The sequence below is a fragment of the Drosophila simulans genome, chromosome 2L (assembly GCF_016746395.2).
Source record: "Drosophila simulans strain w501 chromosome 2L, Prin_Dsim_3.1, whole genome shotgun sequence".
Classification (NCBI taxonomy): Eukaryota; Metazoa; Arthropoda; class Insecta; order Diptera; family Drosophilidae; genus Drosophila; species Drosophila simulans.
This window is the reverse complement of record NC_052520.2, coordinates 26,331-42,627: the sequence shown is the minus strand read 5'-3', so window position 1 is coordinate 42,627 and position 16,297 is coordinate 26,331. Positions and strand designations below refer to the sequence as shown.

Here is a 16,297-nt window from a genome sequence, read left to right as displayed (position 1 = left end):
CAGGAGTCATCACAGGTAAGTTTTGTTGCATTATGGCAGTGGTCTGTTGCGGCCGCTGGAAGTGGGCCACTTGCAACAATTTTGTCCGGCCGGCGATTGCAGGTTAGTTGTTCTTGGTATCGGCATCCATCGCTGCCGTCATTTGGTGAGTATAAGTTGTATCGTCAGTGGCAGTTTTATGCAATTGTTTGAATATATTGCAGATAAAATTGCCGTTCGTCAGGAAGAGGAGTTGCAATGAGTTGCCCCACGCAGCTGTCATTGCATTTTTTGAGAGCTGCTGTCTATATGGTGGTGGAGTCGTCTCGTGGCGAAGAAGTCGTCAGAGAGGATTGTGGCTCGGTCTGTCACCGAAGGAAGCCAGGTGCGCCGCGTCTTGTGGCCATAGCGTCAGGATTGGCAGCTTGGGGCCGCCGTTTTAAGATTTGTAGCAGAGAGCCGCCGCAACGGAATAGTCATGGAAATGGATGCAAAAATAGTATTTGGTGAGTATTATATATGCTATTTGTTAATTATGATTGCATTAATTTTTGTTGTTTCAGGTACATTGAGTGGAATTAATTTAAGGTAAGTATTATATTGGTGTATATTTGTTTATATTGTTGCGTTTATTATTGTTTTTCAGGTACTTAAAGAGGAAGCTAGTCTGGGGTGAGTATTTTATTGCTTTTTTAATTGCGTTGATTGATTTGCTTTTCAGGTACGTTTTGTATGGGCTAAATTGGAGGCCCTTGTCGTTGTGTTATTGCAGCTAGAATGCCACGATTTTGGAGTCATCAAGTTTGCAATTAGATAAGTATTATATTATTAATATATATTTCCCAGTAATAGCTTGTGTTCCCTTTTTTTTTTTTTTTAATATTTTCAGCTCCTGTTGGTGCTGTCATTTTATTGTACTCTGATTTTTGTTTTAAAAATATATAGTTACAATTTATGGCATTTTACATTTTTGGATCGGCGGCAGTTGTGCGCGCCTTGGCTATGATAGTTATTTAAGGATTACAATTTCGAGGACAATTTTGATTTGCTTGGCAGCAGTTATCCGCGCCCTGATTTAAGTTAGGATTTTACGTTAAGTAGCCTTAGCTTACGGTAGTTAAAAATATTTATAAGTAGTAGTAGTTTTAAGTTTAAGTAATTTTATGAGAGAAAATTTGTAGTATTAGTGGGAAACAGTTTTGGGTGGATGTATATTCTAAATTAAATTGATGTGGCATAGGATTCCAGCGATGAGACTCTGGCTGATGGCGGCGACGACGAGCAGTTGCTATCGTCCGAGGAGATAGATAGCACAGTTGCCCATCCTTCACTTTGGTTTCCATTGTGTCCGTCCATTTTGTATGCCGTTCCGTCTTGTTCACTTTGGGTAGCTGTTGCACTGGTGCCTCTGTCGGATTTTTAATCACCACTGACGCGCCGTTTTGGTCGGGAAGCCTAGGCGGGCTATTGGACTTCGATAAATCGGAGGGAAAAAACACGGCTAGTAATCGGCGTTCTGGCGATTTTCCCGTCAGAATGGTAACCGATATATCGCTTCGCGTTGGCCGATGTCATTGGTCATTGTCAGTAGCTGGTCTCACTACTCCTGGGCTTCGATAAATCGGGGGTAAAAGCAATATAGCTGGTAATCGATGTTCTGGCATTTTTCCCGCCAGAATCTTTATCGATACCCTGCTTCGCGTTAGCCGGTATTCCAGGTCATTCTCGGTAGCTGGTCTCACTACTACTTGGAAAAGGGAAAGGAAAACATATGTTACCTTTGTTGATGTAAATTGTGATGTAGTTTTCTCCTTTTTTGTACCGCAAACTAAATATTATTATTTCTTTCAGCGTCGCTGCTCATCGCGCCACCGCGGAGATGCCATCGTGTACCAGGCATCGGCCCATCTGGCCCGTCAGGCCTTATGCAAGCGTCCATTCTGTGGCGGGTGGAAAAATGCGCCGCAGTCCAGCGTCGTCTGATGGAAACGCTCCGGTTTGTCAGGGATGCAGTTACATACAAATCTGAAGGAAACAAACTGATCCAGATTTCTTTCTTCCAGATTTGAATCGCCGGTGATTGTTGTCCAGGATGATTGTCCAGTGGTCAGGTATGGAGTCGGAAAAACAATGATCAGCTGGCTCGACAAAATATTCAGGCATCCGGAAGGAAGGATTTGTCCGCAGGATAATCGACGTCTCATACTTCGTAAGTCCAACCGATTGGCAAGGTATGCGACTGAGGCCGAAGCCATTCCCTGCTACTGCTGTCGCTGCCGCCGCTGCTGTTGTTGCTTATGGTGGTGGTTGCGTCGCCGCCGCTGTTGCTGTTGGTGGTGAAAGCGTCGCTGCTGTTGTTGTTGCTGAAGGTGACTACGTAGCTGCTGCTGCTGCTGGTGGTGGTGGCTGCGTCGCTGCTGGTGGCGTCCGCGTCGCTGCTGTTGTTGCTGTTGGTGGTGACTGCGTCGCTGCTGGTGGTGCCTGCGTCACTGCTGGTGGTGCCTGCGTCGCTGCTGGTGGTGCCTGCGTCGCTGCTGGTGGTGGCTGCGTCGCTGCTGGTGGTGGCTGCGTCGCTGCTATTGCCGCTGCCGGTGGCGGCTGCGTCGTTGCTGTTGTTGCTGCTGGTATTTTATTTTTTTTTCCCTTTGTATTTTTCAGGTGCCTAGGCTGGACGGTTTTTGGAGGTAAGTATTATATTTGTATTTGTTTATTTATATAGTTGCATTATTTGTTGTTTTTCAGGTATATTTTTCAGGTCGGCTATTCTGAAGGTGGGTATTATGTTTGTTTTAAATTGCATTAAATTAAGTTTGTTGTTATAATTGAATTAATATTTGTTTTTGTTTTCAGGTACATTTGTTGCAGCTCAGATTGAGGCCGACGCTGCTGGGATCCCTTGGTTTTGATTTCTTTACGTTTGCGATTATTCTGGAGGTAAGTATTACGTTTGTTGTTTTAATTGCTTTTATATTTGTTTAATTTTCCAGGTACGTTTGTAGCAGCTGATATTATGGCCGACGCAACTGGGATGCCAAGGAATTGGGTTTTTAAAGTTTGCGATTAATCTGGAGGTAAGTATTAAGTTTGTTGTTATAATTGCATTAATATTTGTTTTTGGTTTTCAGGTACATTTGTAGCAGCTAATATTAAGGCGATCGAAGCTGGGATGCCGTGGTTTTGAGTTCTTCAAGTTTGCGGTTGATCTGGAGGTAAATATTAAGCTATTTGTTATAATTTATATTTAATATTTGTTTTTGTTTTAAGGTACAGTTGTAGCAACTCTTATTTAGGCCGTCGCAGCTGGGATGCCGTGGTTTTGGGTTATTTAAGTTTGCAGTTAATCTGAAGGTAAGTATTAAGTTTGTTGTTATAATTGAATTAATATTTGTTTTTGTTTTCAGGTACATTTGTTGCAGTTCATATTGAGGCCGTCGCTGCTGGGATCCCTTGGTTTTGATTTCTTTACGTTTGCGATTATTCTGGAGGTAAGTATTACGTTTGTTGTTTTAATTGCTTTTATATTTGTTTAATTTTCCAGGTACGTTTGTAGCAGCTAATATTAAGGCCGACGCAACTGGGATGCCAAGGAATTGGGTTTTTAAAGTTTGCGATTATTCTGGAGGTAAGTATTAAGTTTGTTGTTATAATTGCATTAATATTTGTTTTGGTTTTCAGGTACGTTTGTAGCAGCTAATATTAAGGCGATCGAAGCTGGGATGCCGTGGTTTTGTTTTAACTTTGTAGGTGGAGGTACGGAGACAGAATGAATTCTGTTCCGCATCCACAAATTTATTTTGCCTTTGATTACAATTTATGCAATATGTAGGTACAATTATTTGAATTTAGAGTTTAACATTGCATGGGGTGAGTTTGGGGCTTGGACATAGATTAGTATTTAATGTTAAGTTAGTATTTTTTATGAAGGCTTTAGATTATAGACAGAGACATGGACTGGTAACATTATCGTCTTGCATGTTTTGTTTACATTAATAAATTGTAGCGATTTTACAGAAAACATAGAAATTTAGGACTAACATTGTGTAATTTATTTCTTTTCAGGTACCCCCGCCAGAAGGACGGAAGCATAGAGTCGCTGAGGAGCCTAAATAGCCATTACAGGTGAGTTTTTGTTGTGTGTTGGCTGTGGACTGTTGTGGCCGCAGGGAGTGGGCCACTTGCAACAAGTATGTCCGGCTGGAGTTGCAGGTGAGTTATTCTTGGTGGCAGCATCCAGCGCCGCCGTCATTTGGTGAAGATCCGTTATGTCGTCAGTGGCAGATTTATGCAATTGTTTAATGAGATTGTTTGTGTTGCAGATGCAAGTTGCCGATCGTCAGGAAGAGGAGTTGCGCAGACAAATCCCACGCAGCTGTCGTTGCATTTTTATTGAGCTGCTGGCGTTATGGTGGTGGAGTGCTCTCTAGTGAGAAGTCGTCAGTGCGGATTGAAGCTCGATCTATCACCGAGGAGAGCCAGGTGCGCCGCGTCTTGTGGCCGTAGCATCAGGATTGGCAGCTAGTGGCCGCCGGTTCGAGATTTGTTGCAGAGGGCGGCCGCAACAAGAATGGCATGGAAATGGATGTAAAAATAGAATTTGGTAAGTATAATATTTGTTATTTGTTATTTGATGATTGCATTAATTTTTGTTGTTTCAGGTACATTGAGTGGAATTTAATTTAAGGTGAGTATTATCTTTGTGTATATTTGTTTATATAGTAGCGTTTGTTATTGTTTTTCAGGTACTTAAGGAGGAAGCTAGTCTGGGGTGAGTATTGTATTTGCTTTTATAATTGCGTTGATTTTAATTTTATTTTTTGCTTTTCAGGTACATTTTGTAAGAGCTAGTTTGGAGGACCTTTGTTATTGTGCTATTGCAGCTGGAATGCCGCGGTTTTGGAGTCATCAAGTTGCAATTAGATAAGTATTATATTTTAAATATATATTTCCCAGTAATAGCTTGTGTTCCCTTGTTTCAATAGTTAGAGTCTTTGAAGCTGGAGCTGCGTGCTTGACGTCAGCAGGATGGAGCCGTCCACTAGCATCTGCTACTTTGTCTGTCCGGTTTGTTATTATTTATGTGTTCTTGAGTAATCTTTGTATCGCATTCTTATTTATTTTCCTTTCATTACAGGTTAGGAGAGAATTCGTCGAAGATACAGAACTGAGGAGAAATATGCTTTTTTTAACTTTGTAGGTGGAGGTACGGAGACAGAATGAATTCTGTTCCGCATCCACAAATTTATTTTGCCTTTGATTACAATTTATGCAATATGTAGGTACAATTATTTGAATTTAGAGTTTAACATTGCATGGGGTGAGTTTGGGGCTTGGACATAGATTAGTATTTAATGTTAAGTTAGTATTTTTTATGAAGGCTTTAGATTATAGACAGAGACATGGACTGGTAACATTATCGTCTTGCATGTTTTGTTTACATTAATAAATTGTAGCGATTTTACAGAAAACATAGAAATTTAGGACTAACATTGTGTAATTTATTTCTTTTCAGGTACCCCCGCCAGAAGGACGGAAGCATAGAGTCGCTGAGGAGCCTAAATAGCCATTACAGGTGAGTTTTTGTTGTGTGTTGGCTGTGGACTGTTGTGGCCGCAGGGAGTGGGCCACTTGCAACAAGTATGTCCGGCTGGAGTTGCAGGTGAGTTATTCTTGGTGGCAGCATCCAGCGCCGCCGTCATTTGGTGAAGATCCGTTATGTCGTCAGTGGCAGATTTATGCAATTGTTTAATGAGATTGTTTGTGTTGCAGATGCAAGTTGCCGATCGTCAGGAAGAGGAGTTGCGCAGACAAATCCCACGCAGCTGTCGTTGCATTTTTATTGAGCTGCTGGCGTTATGGTGGTGGAGTGCTCTCTAGTGAGAAGTCGTCAGTGCGGATTGAAGCTCGATCTATCACCGAGGAGAGCCAGGTGCGCCGCGTCTTGTGGCCGTAGCATCAGGATTGGCAGCTAGTGGCCGCCGGTTCGAGATTTGTTGCAGAGGGCGGCCGCAACAAGAATGGCATGGAAATGGATGTAAAAATAGAATTTGGTAAGTATAATATTTGTTATTTGTTATTTGATGATTGCATTAATTTTTGTTGTTTCAGGTACATTGAGTGGAATTTAATTTAAGGTGAGTATTATCTTTGTGTATATTTGTTTATATAGTAGCGTTTGTTATTGTTTTTCAGGTACTTAAGGAGGAAGCTAGTCTGGGGTGAGTATTGTATTTGCTTTTATAATTGCGTTGATTTTAATTTTATTTTTTGCTTTTCAGGTACATTTTGTAAGAGCTAGTTTGGAGGACCTTTGTTATTGTGCTATTGCAGCTGGAATGCCGCGGTTTTGGAGTCATCAAGTTGCAATTAGATAAGTATTATATTTTAAATATATATTTCCCAGTAATAGCTTGTGTTCCCTTGTTTAAATAGTTAGAGTCTTTGAAGCTGGAGCTGCGTGCTTGACGTCAGCAGGATGGAGCCGTCCACTAGCATCTGCTACTTTGTCTGTCCGGTTTGTTATTATTTATGTGTTCTTGAGTAATCTTTGTATCGCATTCTTATTTATTTTCCTTTCATTACAGGTTAGGAGAGAATTCGTCGAAGATACAGAACTGAGGAGAAATATGCAATTTGAGGACAAGTTTTGCACCATATTGATGTGGCATCTGCGCCACGCAAATTATCCTTATTTATGCGTTGGCGTCAGGAGATGGAGACGGCATCATAAAATTGTCAACTTTTTGTATTTAAAATCGCGAAAGTTGGCGATTTTGTTTTGCTTTTGCGGTGCCTGTCTCTTATTGTCGGTTGCGTTGAAGGATTTACGTGCGTGGCGTCAGGAGTATGGAATCGCATATCTGTATCTGCTTGTTTGCCTGGCAAGTATTACGTTTTTCTGTGTGTCCTTTATTAATTTTGTATCATATTCTTATTGGTTTTTTTCTTTCTTTACAGGTTTTCGGAAAATAATTGGACGTACGATACTGCGGAAAATTATGCATTTTGGGGACGGATTTTGTGGCTTATAAGTGTGGTGTCAGCTCCGCGCTAGTGATCCTTGATGATGCAGTGGCATCAAGAGGTGGAGACGGCGTCGTAAAAATGTAAATTTTTTGTGTTTATAATCGCGATAGCTGCCGATTTTGTTTTTCTTTTGCGGAGACCGCCTCTTCTTGTTTGTTGCATTGGATTACCAGTTGGCTGTAGTCAAGGAGGTAAGAGCAATATTTGATTGTTTTGTTTAATTGTTTATTGGTTAATTGTTTTGCTTTTAGGTTTTAGCGTCAACTAATGTAGGCGCTCGTCGTTCTGGATCAGCCCGTCTATTGCAGCGCAGCATGCATGTAGATTGCATCGGTGATAAGGGATACTAATCGGGACCGTGTGGCAAGAATGTTCAGGTAAGTGACGTTGTGCATAAATTGCTGCAGCGAGTCGCCTTTTATTCATCATGTTTCTGCCACACTAATCCTTTTCATATCGATCTACCGCTTCATCTTATAGGACTTGTTTGTATTTTTCCGTATCTTTCATCAGTATCAGCTGGAGTGCGTTTTCGTAAGCTTGATTATCCGGATGCTTTGAGGTGTGAGTATTGATTCTATTGTTTATATTTTAATGCCATTATCTAATTGAGTTTGTATTCTAAGAAAATTAGGCTGCGTCGAGGAAGGAGATGACCGTGCAGGAGTTTGGGAGCAGATTGACGTGCGCTTTTCCATCGGATATAGATGTCGTTAGAATAAGTATAAGTAGATGTAGGATTAATTGGAAGTTTCCATGTCAAGATTGTTAACTCTTCCTTGTATGATTAAGGCCAATAAACTGTCAATTTTCTTTTCTAAATTGTCGACTCTATTTGCTAGATTTGTTGTGTGGTCGTCCGAGAGGCCTTTTTGTAAGTTGTAATTGGAGTTTATTGGCGATGGCGTGGCTTCTTCAATAAGTCTTGGCTTGAAGCTTGCTCTGGCAGCTCTGCTGGTAGTAGGAGGGCTGTCGTTGCTAAATTGCCTGGGAATTGGAGTACCATTTTCCGGTTCCTGGTCAGTTTCTTCACTCCTTTGATTTCGGAGCATGTCCTGGTAATTTTCCAGATGTCGTTGCGCTGGGTTGCTTGTCTTGAGTACCATTCTTGGCTTTGCATTGTTTTTAGAAGTTATCCTACCCTTTTTGGGTAACTTGTTGGTGTTTCGGCGCCATTTATTCAGCCGCGTCTGTATGGCGGTGTCATGGGAGGAAAGACGTGGCCTTCTGTCATTCATATTCTGTCGGAAAGGATTTAACACCGACTTTCTGGCAGCCTCCTGGCGAGCTTCAGCAATTGATCTGTTCAGGATTGCTGAGCTGTGTGGCAGCCGAGGGGTGTTATTGCGTGGAGGAGGGCCTTGACGTCTATAATAGTTGTTGGTTGCGTCTTTAATTGTACGTATTTTATTTGTGTCAATGTTGTTTGCCGCAAGCTTTTGTTTTTCAGCCTTGTAAACAGGGCATCCCTTGTATGCGCTAATGTGCTCTCCAGAGCAGTTGACGCAGGTAGCAGGGGTGGTTCTTGGCTTGGTGCAACAGGATGACAGGTGGTCGCCAGCGCATTTCATGCATCTTGGTGGCCTCATGCATGAGTTCTTGGCATGCCTGAAGCCCTGGCATCTGTAGCACTGGACCGGCTCCCGTGTCCTGTTTTTCCTTTCAATATCCACTCTTTGCCCACCGATTTGTTTGAGTGAGATAATTTTGTCATGACTGCCGTCCTTGGCCATGACGATCTCAACTTCAAACATGCGCATGGGCCCACCTGTAGCCGGGTTCGTCATATTTCTGACGAAGCGAGCTGTGAATCCGAGCGTAAGCAACTCCTTGACAATCCACGAGCATGGAGTGGAGTGGTGGAGATGTCTGATTACAACTCGGAAGCCCCTCTCGGACTTTGGCTGGTTGGTGAATAGAGAAAAGCCGTTTGCTATAAGGACATCTTTGATTTTGTGGTAGGCGGTCATGTCCTTGGCCTGGATCCTGACCCCGTTCCCTTCAGTTGCCCTGGTAGTGTAGCTGGAGACTCCTGCTGTATAGTTTAGCTTTTCCAGGGGCGGGACAATTTCTTTGACATCGTCAACGAGAATGGGTGGCGCTCTGCAGCTTAGTGGCACAAGTTTCCAAGGTGGCAGCTCAGCTTCTGTATTTTGAGGAGGTGCCGTCGTTGCGCTGCGTGCAGGAGCATTGGTGCTGCAGGGTAACGGCTGGTGTGAGAGTCGATTCCTGGTTTTGGATTCCTCGTATACAGATTTGGCTGCCTTGCTTTGGAAAACGGGTGTGGTGAGGGGTGGAAAAATGCTGGGAGATTTGAAATAGGTGGTCACGCATAATCGTTTATTTGGCGTCTTGAAACTGGAGCAGTCCAAGTCATCGTTTGTCCTCTTGGCCGGAGTTTTCGTTAGAGGAGCCGGAACTGTGGGTGCCACAAAGATTGGACCTGTTCCAGCAACCACTTCCGAGAAACTCATGGGTTGCTCGTCTGGGCTCCTGGACGGAGATTTGAATAAGTCCCGCTTGGCAGCAGGCCGACTAAGGGTGCGAGTTGTTGTTAAATTCCCCACAGTGGGCATGGATCTGTTGTTAGATTTGAATTTTAAATCACCCTGAGCTTCAGGGCGTAAAGAAGCACTCCTTTGATGAGGGGAAATGCTTCTTTTCCCAGTATTTACAGAGCGAATGGTGGGTTTTTTGCTTAGGCTGAGTTTAGAAGTGTCAGGTTTAGGGTTAAAAATTGACCAGAAAGCTTTGGCAGTTGTACTTGGTCTTTCCTCCTGCTTGCTTTCGTTAATTTGTATAAGTGGTGGAGCAATTTCACCACTGTCAATATCATTGGCTTTGTTGGGTTGAATTTTTGAATTGGCAAGCGCGGGAGATTTAGAGCAGCTTTCTAAATTTGTTTCGGCGGCTTTATTTATTTGTGTGTGTGTATAAGAAGGAGGGGAAGAAGCATTGCGTCCAATTTTGGTGGATGAGCTGAGATTTTTCTCTGCGCTGTCGGTGTGTGGGAGAGAGGGGAAATTTCCCATAGCGTCGCTCGGTTTGGCGCCTCTTAATTCTGTGTCCGTATTAGTGGCTGCAGCTGCATTAGTGCAGGTCGCTGTGGTGGATTTGAACTCTCTTTGAGTAGCGTCGGTGTTTGTGAGTGCGGCTGTGTTTGTGTGAGTCATTGTGGGGAGTGAATTTCGCTTGTGTATTTGTGAAGAGAGTGGAGGAGAAGATGGCGATTTCCCCTTCGAGATGCTGCTTTTGGCGCCAACATTGGCTGCAGCAGTATTGGTGATCGAGAGGGGGTCTCTTTGGGCATTTTTAGCGTTTATATTCTCTTTCATATTTAGAGAAAGGGAATTAAAGAAATTAAAGGCTACCCAAGAAGAGTTAATTGGGCTTTTCTTATGATTTGCAGGCAATTTCTTCTGGTTAATATTGACTGTATTAACCAGGGAATTGCCAGACCCGTGAGACATAGGCGAAATATTAACATGAATAGGGGAAGATCGCTCACTTGAGGTAATTTTTAACTTTGTAGGTGGAGGTACGGAGACAGAATGAATTCTGTTCCGCATCCACAAATTTATTTTGCCTTTGATTACAATTTATGCAATATGTAGGTACAATTATTTGAATTTAGAGTTTAACATTGCATGGGGTGAGTTTGGGGCTTGGACATAGATTAGTATTTAATGTTAAGTTAGTATTTTTTTTTGTAAGCTTTGGATTATAGACAGAGACGTGGACTGGTAACATTATCGTCTTGCATATTATGTTTACATTTATAAAATTGTAGTGATTTTATATAAAACATTGAATTGTAGGACTAACATTGTATAATTTATTTCTTTTCAGCTACCCCCGCCAGGAGAACGGAAGCATCGAGTCGCTGGAGGCCTCGAGAGTCATTGGAGGTGAGTATTAGTTGTGTTTTGGCAGGAAATTGGCTTCAGGCGCTGGATGCGCGCCACTTGCAATATGTATGTCCGGAAAGCGTTGCAGGTAATTTATTAGTGGTAAGTTTATCCCTCGCTGCTGTCATTTGATGGTTTTTCTCTTCCACCCTCAGTGGTAGATGTTTGCAATTATTTATTTAGTTTGTTAAAATTGCAGGTCAGCTTCGGCGGTCGTCGGGAAGAGGATGCCTGAAGAAAGGTCCGGCACAGCGGTCGCCACGTAGTTTTGGAGCTGCTGCCATTATTGTGATGGGATCTGTCTCGTTATGGCAGGAGAGTCGACAGTGATGATTGTGGCTTGGTCGTTCATCTTGAGTGGCTAGATGCGCCGCGTTTTGTGGCCATTTCGCCAGGGTTTGCAGCTTGGAGCCTCCGGAGCGTGATTAGTTGCCGAGAGCCGTCGCAACGATTGGGGCCATGGAAATGGAAGTAAAATTAGATAATGGGTGAGTATTATATTTGTTATTTGCTTTTGTGATTGTGTGATTTTGTGTTTTTTTTTTTTTTCAGGTACATTTGGTGGAAGGTAAGTATTATATTAATAATTTATTTGTTTTCATATTTATTGCATTGTTTTCGTTTTGTTTAATTTTGTTTTTGTTTTTCAGGTACATTAGGTGGAAGCTAATCTGGTGGTAAGTATTTTAATTGTTTTTATGGTTGCATTAATATTTTGTTTTTCAAATACGTTTTTTAACTAATTTGGAGGTCCTTTGTTTTTGGAACATAGCAACGGAAGAGCCGCTGGTTTAGTGTCGTCGAGTTGGCGATTAGATAAGTGTTTTGTTAAAGTAATTAATTCCCAGTTTTAGCTTGTGCTCCCTTGTTTCAGAATTTACAATCTTGGTGCTTTTAGGTTTTAGCTTCAGCTCTCTGTTGGCGCTCGTCAAGCTGGAAGTTTATGGGAGCAGCCATGGAAATGGATAAAATTTGAGATTGGGTGAGAATTATATTTGTTGATTGATTTTGTGATTGTGTAATTTTTTGTTTTTCTTTTCAGGTACATTTGGTGGGAGGTAAGTATTATATTTATAATTTATTGGTTTTTATATTGTTGCATTAATTTTTGTTTTTGTTTTTCAGGTACATTTGGTGGAAGCTAATCTGGTGGTGAGTATTATAATTGTTTTTATGGTTGCATTAGTCTTTTGTTTTTCAGGTACTTTTTGCAATTTATTTGGAGGCCCTTTGTTTTTGGAACATAGCAACGGAAGAGCCGAGGGTTTAGTGTCGTCGAGTTAGCAATTAGATAAGTGTTTTGTTAAAGTAATTTATTCCCAGTTTTAGCTTGTGCTTCCTTGTTTCAGGATTTACATCTAGGAAAGATCAGTTGCATGCTTATCGTCAGCAAGATGGAACCGCCTGTTGGCGCCTGTTGTCGCCTGGTTGTTTGCCTGTCCGGTTTGCTTTGTTCTTAATTAATTATCTTTTGTATCATATTCTTATTAATTATCTTTTCGTTGTAGTTTAGCGGAGAACTCGTAGGAGATGCGATACTGAGGAAAAGTAAACAATTTGAGGACAAAAAATGCGGATTGTTTGTGTGGCGCCAGCTCTGCGCTAGTTATCCTTGTTGGAGCAATGGCATCAGGAGGCGGAGACGGCGTCGTAATATTGTCGATTTTTTGTATTAAAAGTCGCAAAAATTGGCGATTTTGTTTTACGATTGGTGGGCCCATCTCCTCTTGTCTAATGCATAAGCTGTAGGTAAGCTGTTGTCTGTGGTCGGTGCGGTAAGTGCTTTATTTGATTTAATTTAGTTTGTTTAAAATGTTGTTAATTGTTTGCTTTTAGGTTTTAGCGTCAGTTCTCTGTTGGCGCTCGTCAAGCTGGAAGTTTATGGGAGCAGCCATGGAAATGGAAGTAACATTTGTGATTGGGTGAGAATTATATTTGTTATTTGATTTTGTGATTGTGTAATTTTGTGTTTTTCTTTTCAGGTACATTTGGTGGGAGGTAAGTGTTATATTTATAATTATTTGTTTTTATAATTATTGCATTAATTTTTGTTTTTGTTTTTCAGGTACATTTGGTGGAAGCTAATCTGGTGGTGAGTATTATAATTGTTTTTATGGTTGCATTAGTCTTTTGTTTTTCAGGTACGTTTTGCAACTAATTAGGAGGCCCTTTGTTATTGGAACATAGCAACGGAAGAGCCGCGGGTTTAGTGTAGTCGCGTTGGCAATTAGATAAGTGTTTTGTTAAAATAGTTTAATTAATTAGGAATTAATTGTAAATAAATGTATTTTTGGTTTTAATTGCTTTATTTGTTTTGTGAAGACTAATTAGGTTGGTCAGCTTCGGGTTCGTAGTCTGGGATTACTATTTTGATTACAGTGGTGGGTTGTCCGAGCATTAATTCAAGAATTTCCTCTCTGGTCCTTAGTCCTTTTCTGAATAGTTTGCTGTAATAATTTATTTCAAGTTCACACCATCTGTCTGGTGGTCCCTTCTCTAAAGCTTTTCTCCTTTCGGCTTTTTCCTTTTCCACTCTCATTTTCTCAGCTATAGATTGCCTTATTTCCAATTCTTGGTCAGCAATCAGGAGGAGGGTTGGAAGGGTCTGTCTGTATCTGGTTCTCATTTCGGCGACTATTTCAGCTTCCTCGTTTTTTGTATAATCATGTATGGAGCTGTAGGTGGGTTCCGCAGGTGGTTTTGGTTGGTGTTGTTGGAGAGGCAGGAAATATTTTGAGAGTTGCTTGACGTATCTGCTTCTGCTTAGTTCCAGTCTGATAGGTTTGTAGGCGTTAATTAGGAGGTCGTATATTAGAGGGTTTTCGTGGTCAGTAAGGGAGTTGGCGTAGCGTTGGCTTGCTTTATCAAAAATTTCATCGAATGATTTAATGTTATAAATAGTCCTTATGGTAGCTTGTCTTGTATATCTGCTGGCGTTAATGATTCGCCTGATATATTTATTTTCCATTGTTTGAATTTTATTTGCTTGGGTGTCCGATACCAGCGAGCCCCATATTGCTATGGCGTAATGCCAGATTGGGGAGACAATTTGTTTCCAGAGTAGAATCTTTGCGTTTTTAGGTAGGTGGCTATTTTTTCCTACTAGCCATTCTAGTTTTTTGTAAGCAGCTATAGTCTTTCCTTTTAGTAGCGTTATGTGTGCTCCAAAGGTCAGTTTTCTGTCTAGCATAAGTCCGAGATAGCGTTGTTTGTTTAATTTGGCAGCTCTTTGTCCATTAATTGTTGGAGGAGTGTATGCATTAGTTTCTTCTCTTTTTAGGGAGAAGAGAATGTGTCCGGTTTTCTTTGCATTAATTGCTATGTCCCATTTTTTTGACCATCTACAGAAAACGTTAAGGTAGTTTTGATTTAGGTTGATCGCAAGATTGGTATATTTGGACCGGCTAAGAATTATGGTATCGTCTGCATATGTAGCTAAGATAGTATTTGTTTGGTTGTAATCAGGGAAGGATATGTGACGCATATAGTCTTTTACGATTGGGTAGGGCATATCAGATGAGTATATTGAGTAGAGGACCGGACCCAATATGCTGCCCTGGGGAACTCCAGCTCTAATTTTTCCTATCCTAGACGTGGTTTCACCGTCGATCCTGACAGAGAAGGTTCTATTCGATAAATAGTTTTCGAGTAGGTCAAATAGGTATCTGGGGATGAGTCTAGATAATTTATAAAGTAGGCCATCGTGCCATACTCTGTCAAAGGCTTCCGTAATGTCAAGGAAAGTGGCAGAACAGACATCTTTCTCTTCAAAGGCTTTTAGGATAAATTGAGTCACCCTGGCTAGCTGATGTTCGGTTCCGTGGTCCTTTCTGAAGCCGAATTGATGGGATGGGATTGCTTTGGCAAAATAATCAATGTCGTACAGTCTTTTTAGTAGTATTCTTTCGAGTAGTTTAGAAAGGCCAGAGAGTAAGCTAATTGGTCGGTAGGAGTTTAGAGCAAAAGGTGATTTCCCTGGTTTGGGAATCATTGAGATGCTTGCGTGCTTCCATTTGTTTGGGAAATGTCCAGTTTTCAGAATGTTGTTATAGATAAGTATTAGGTATAATCTGGCTTTTGTGGGTAGGTTTTTTATGGTTTTGTTGTTAAGATTGTCAGTTCCTGGGGCTTTCTTTAGTTCCAGTGAGTTTATCAGCTCATTTAGTTCAGCCAGAGTGACTGGCTTGAAGGTGCTGTTACCGGATTCGCCGTTCGCATCTAAAGATTTGAATTTTTCTAATTCACTTCTGACGAAGTCCCTGTCTTTGGCGTCGTTATTTTGATTTGCCTTGAAGCGGGACTCAAGGTGGGCTGCAAAAGCTTCAGCTTTTTCATCTAAAGTCCTGGTCCAGGGGTAGTCAGTTCTTAGGCTGTTGTCATCATTGTCCTTTTTTATCGGCCAGCAGGGTCGAGGTTGCTTTTTGATTGTGTTTGTAGTTTTCCATAGTTTTTGCATTCTATATCTGTCCGTGGTGTCAATGTCCTGTAGGTTGCGGTTGAGGAGTTTAAGTTTGAGCTTTCTGATTTCTTTAGACAGTCTATTTTGCACGTTTTTAAACCATCTTCGGGCTTCGTCAGTTCCTACTGCTCTAAAGATTCTATTTAGCTCCTTTTTCTCCTCTAGTAGCCTTTTAGTTGCATCATCTAGTCTTAGCTTTGTGGGTCTTCTTGAAGAGTTGTAGGTGCGCAAATCTTGGGGGCGATTTGATGGAGTGGCTTCATTGGCTGCGGATTTTATATTGTTGATAAGAATATCTATGCAGTCATCAATGTCCTGTCCTGTGCGTATTTCCGTATTTAGTAATATTTTGTTTTCTAGGTTTTTCTTGAATTTCGTGAGATTTGTTCTTTTTTGTATAATTGCATTGTTTGTTGTATTATTAAGTTGCCAGTCGGTATCCTCAGGATCTAGGACTATTTGAATAGGGAGGTGGTCCGAGCTGAGTTCATCTGTAGAGTAAGTTTTTAGTCTTTTAGTGTGGAAGCCCTTGCAGATTGCAAAGTCCAATGCAGAGGGCTGTTTTTTCTTGTCAAAAGGAAAGTGTGTGGCTTGGCCGGTGGCCACTATGTCAAGGTCTTTTCTTGCAAGGATTGACTGTGACAGGGATCTTCCCTTAGCGCAAGATAAAAAGTTACCCCAGAGTCTGTGTTTGCAGTTCCAATCGCCGCCAAGTATAAATTTGGTTTTTCCGTCGAGGAGCGTGTCAAAGTGATTGAAGAGCTTTGAGAATTGCTCAGTGGTCCATTTAAATACAGGTGGGCAGTATATTGGGGCAACGATTGTCATGTTTGCGCGTATGTGATTTGAAGGTATGAGTGCTATGGGTGCGCTTTGCATGAAATCAGTCTCTATGGGATTAAGGCATGTGTGTCGAATGTTTTGATTG

General features: G+C 41.5%; 1 protein-coding gene and 2 long non-coding RNA genes across 3 annotated transcripts; 2 read left to right on the top strand and 1 right to left on the bottom strand.

Annotated features, from left to right (window-relative positions):
* Positions 1 to 897: 897 nt before the first annotated feature.
* LOC120284244 lies at positions 898 to 3,750 on the bottom strand. The gene is made up of 2 exons (XR_005543459.2): positions 1,802 to 3,750; positions 898 to 1,723 (listed from the first exon to the last, which is right to left on the bottom strand). It is a non-coding gene; the product is annotated as an uncharacterized LOC120284244 (long non-coding RNA).
* Positions 3,751 to 4,988: 1,238 nt separating this feature from the next.
* LOC120284240 lies at positions 4,989 to 7,824 on the top strand. Its single transcript, XM_039291137.1, has 3 exons — positions 4,989 to 5,040; positions 6,561 to 6,857; positions 6,934 to 7,824. Exons 1-3 carry the CDS (start codon positions 5,002 to 5,004, stop codon positions 6,946 to 6,948), a joined length of 351 nt encoding a protein of 116 aa, XP_039147071.1. The 5' UTR covers positions 4,989 to 5,001; the 3' UTR covers positions 6,949 to 7,824.
* Positions 5,268 to 6,425, top strand: LOC120284241. The gene is made up of 4 exons (XR_005543452.2): positions 5,268 to 6,026; positions 6,085 to 6,110; positions 6,169 to 6,194; positions 6,255 to 6,425. It is a non-coding gene; the product is annotated as an uncharacterized LOC120284241 (long non-coding RNA).
* Positions 7,825 to 16,297: the final 8,473 nt, after the last annotated feature.

Coding starts and splice junctions, on each gene's coding strand:
- LOC120284240 (XM_039291137.1), top strand. CDS start 5,002: ATGGAGCCGTCCACTAGCATCTGCTACTTTGTCTGTCCG. Junction 5,041..6,560: donor TCTGCTACTTTGTCTGTCCG/GTTTGTTATTAT, acceptor CTTTCATTACAG/GTTAGGAGAGAATTCGTCGA.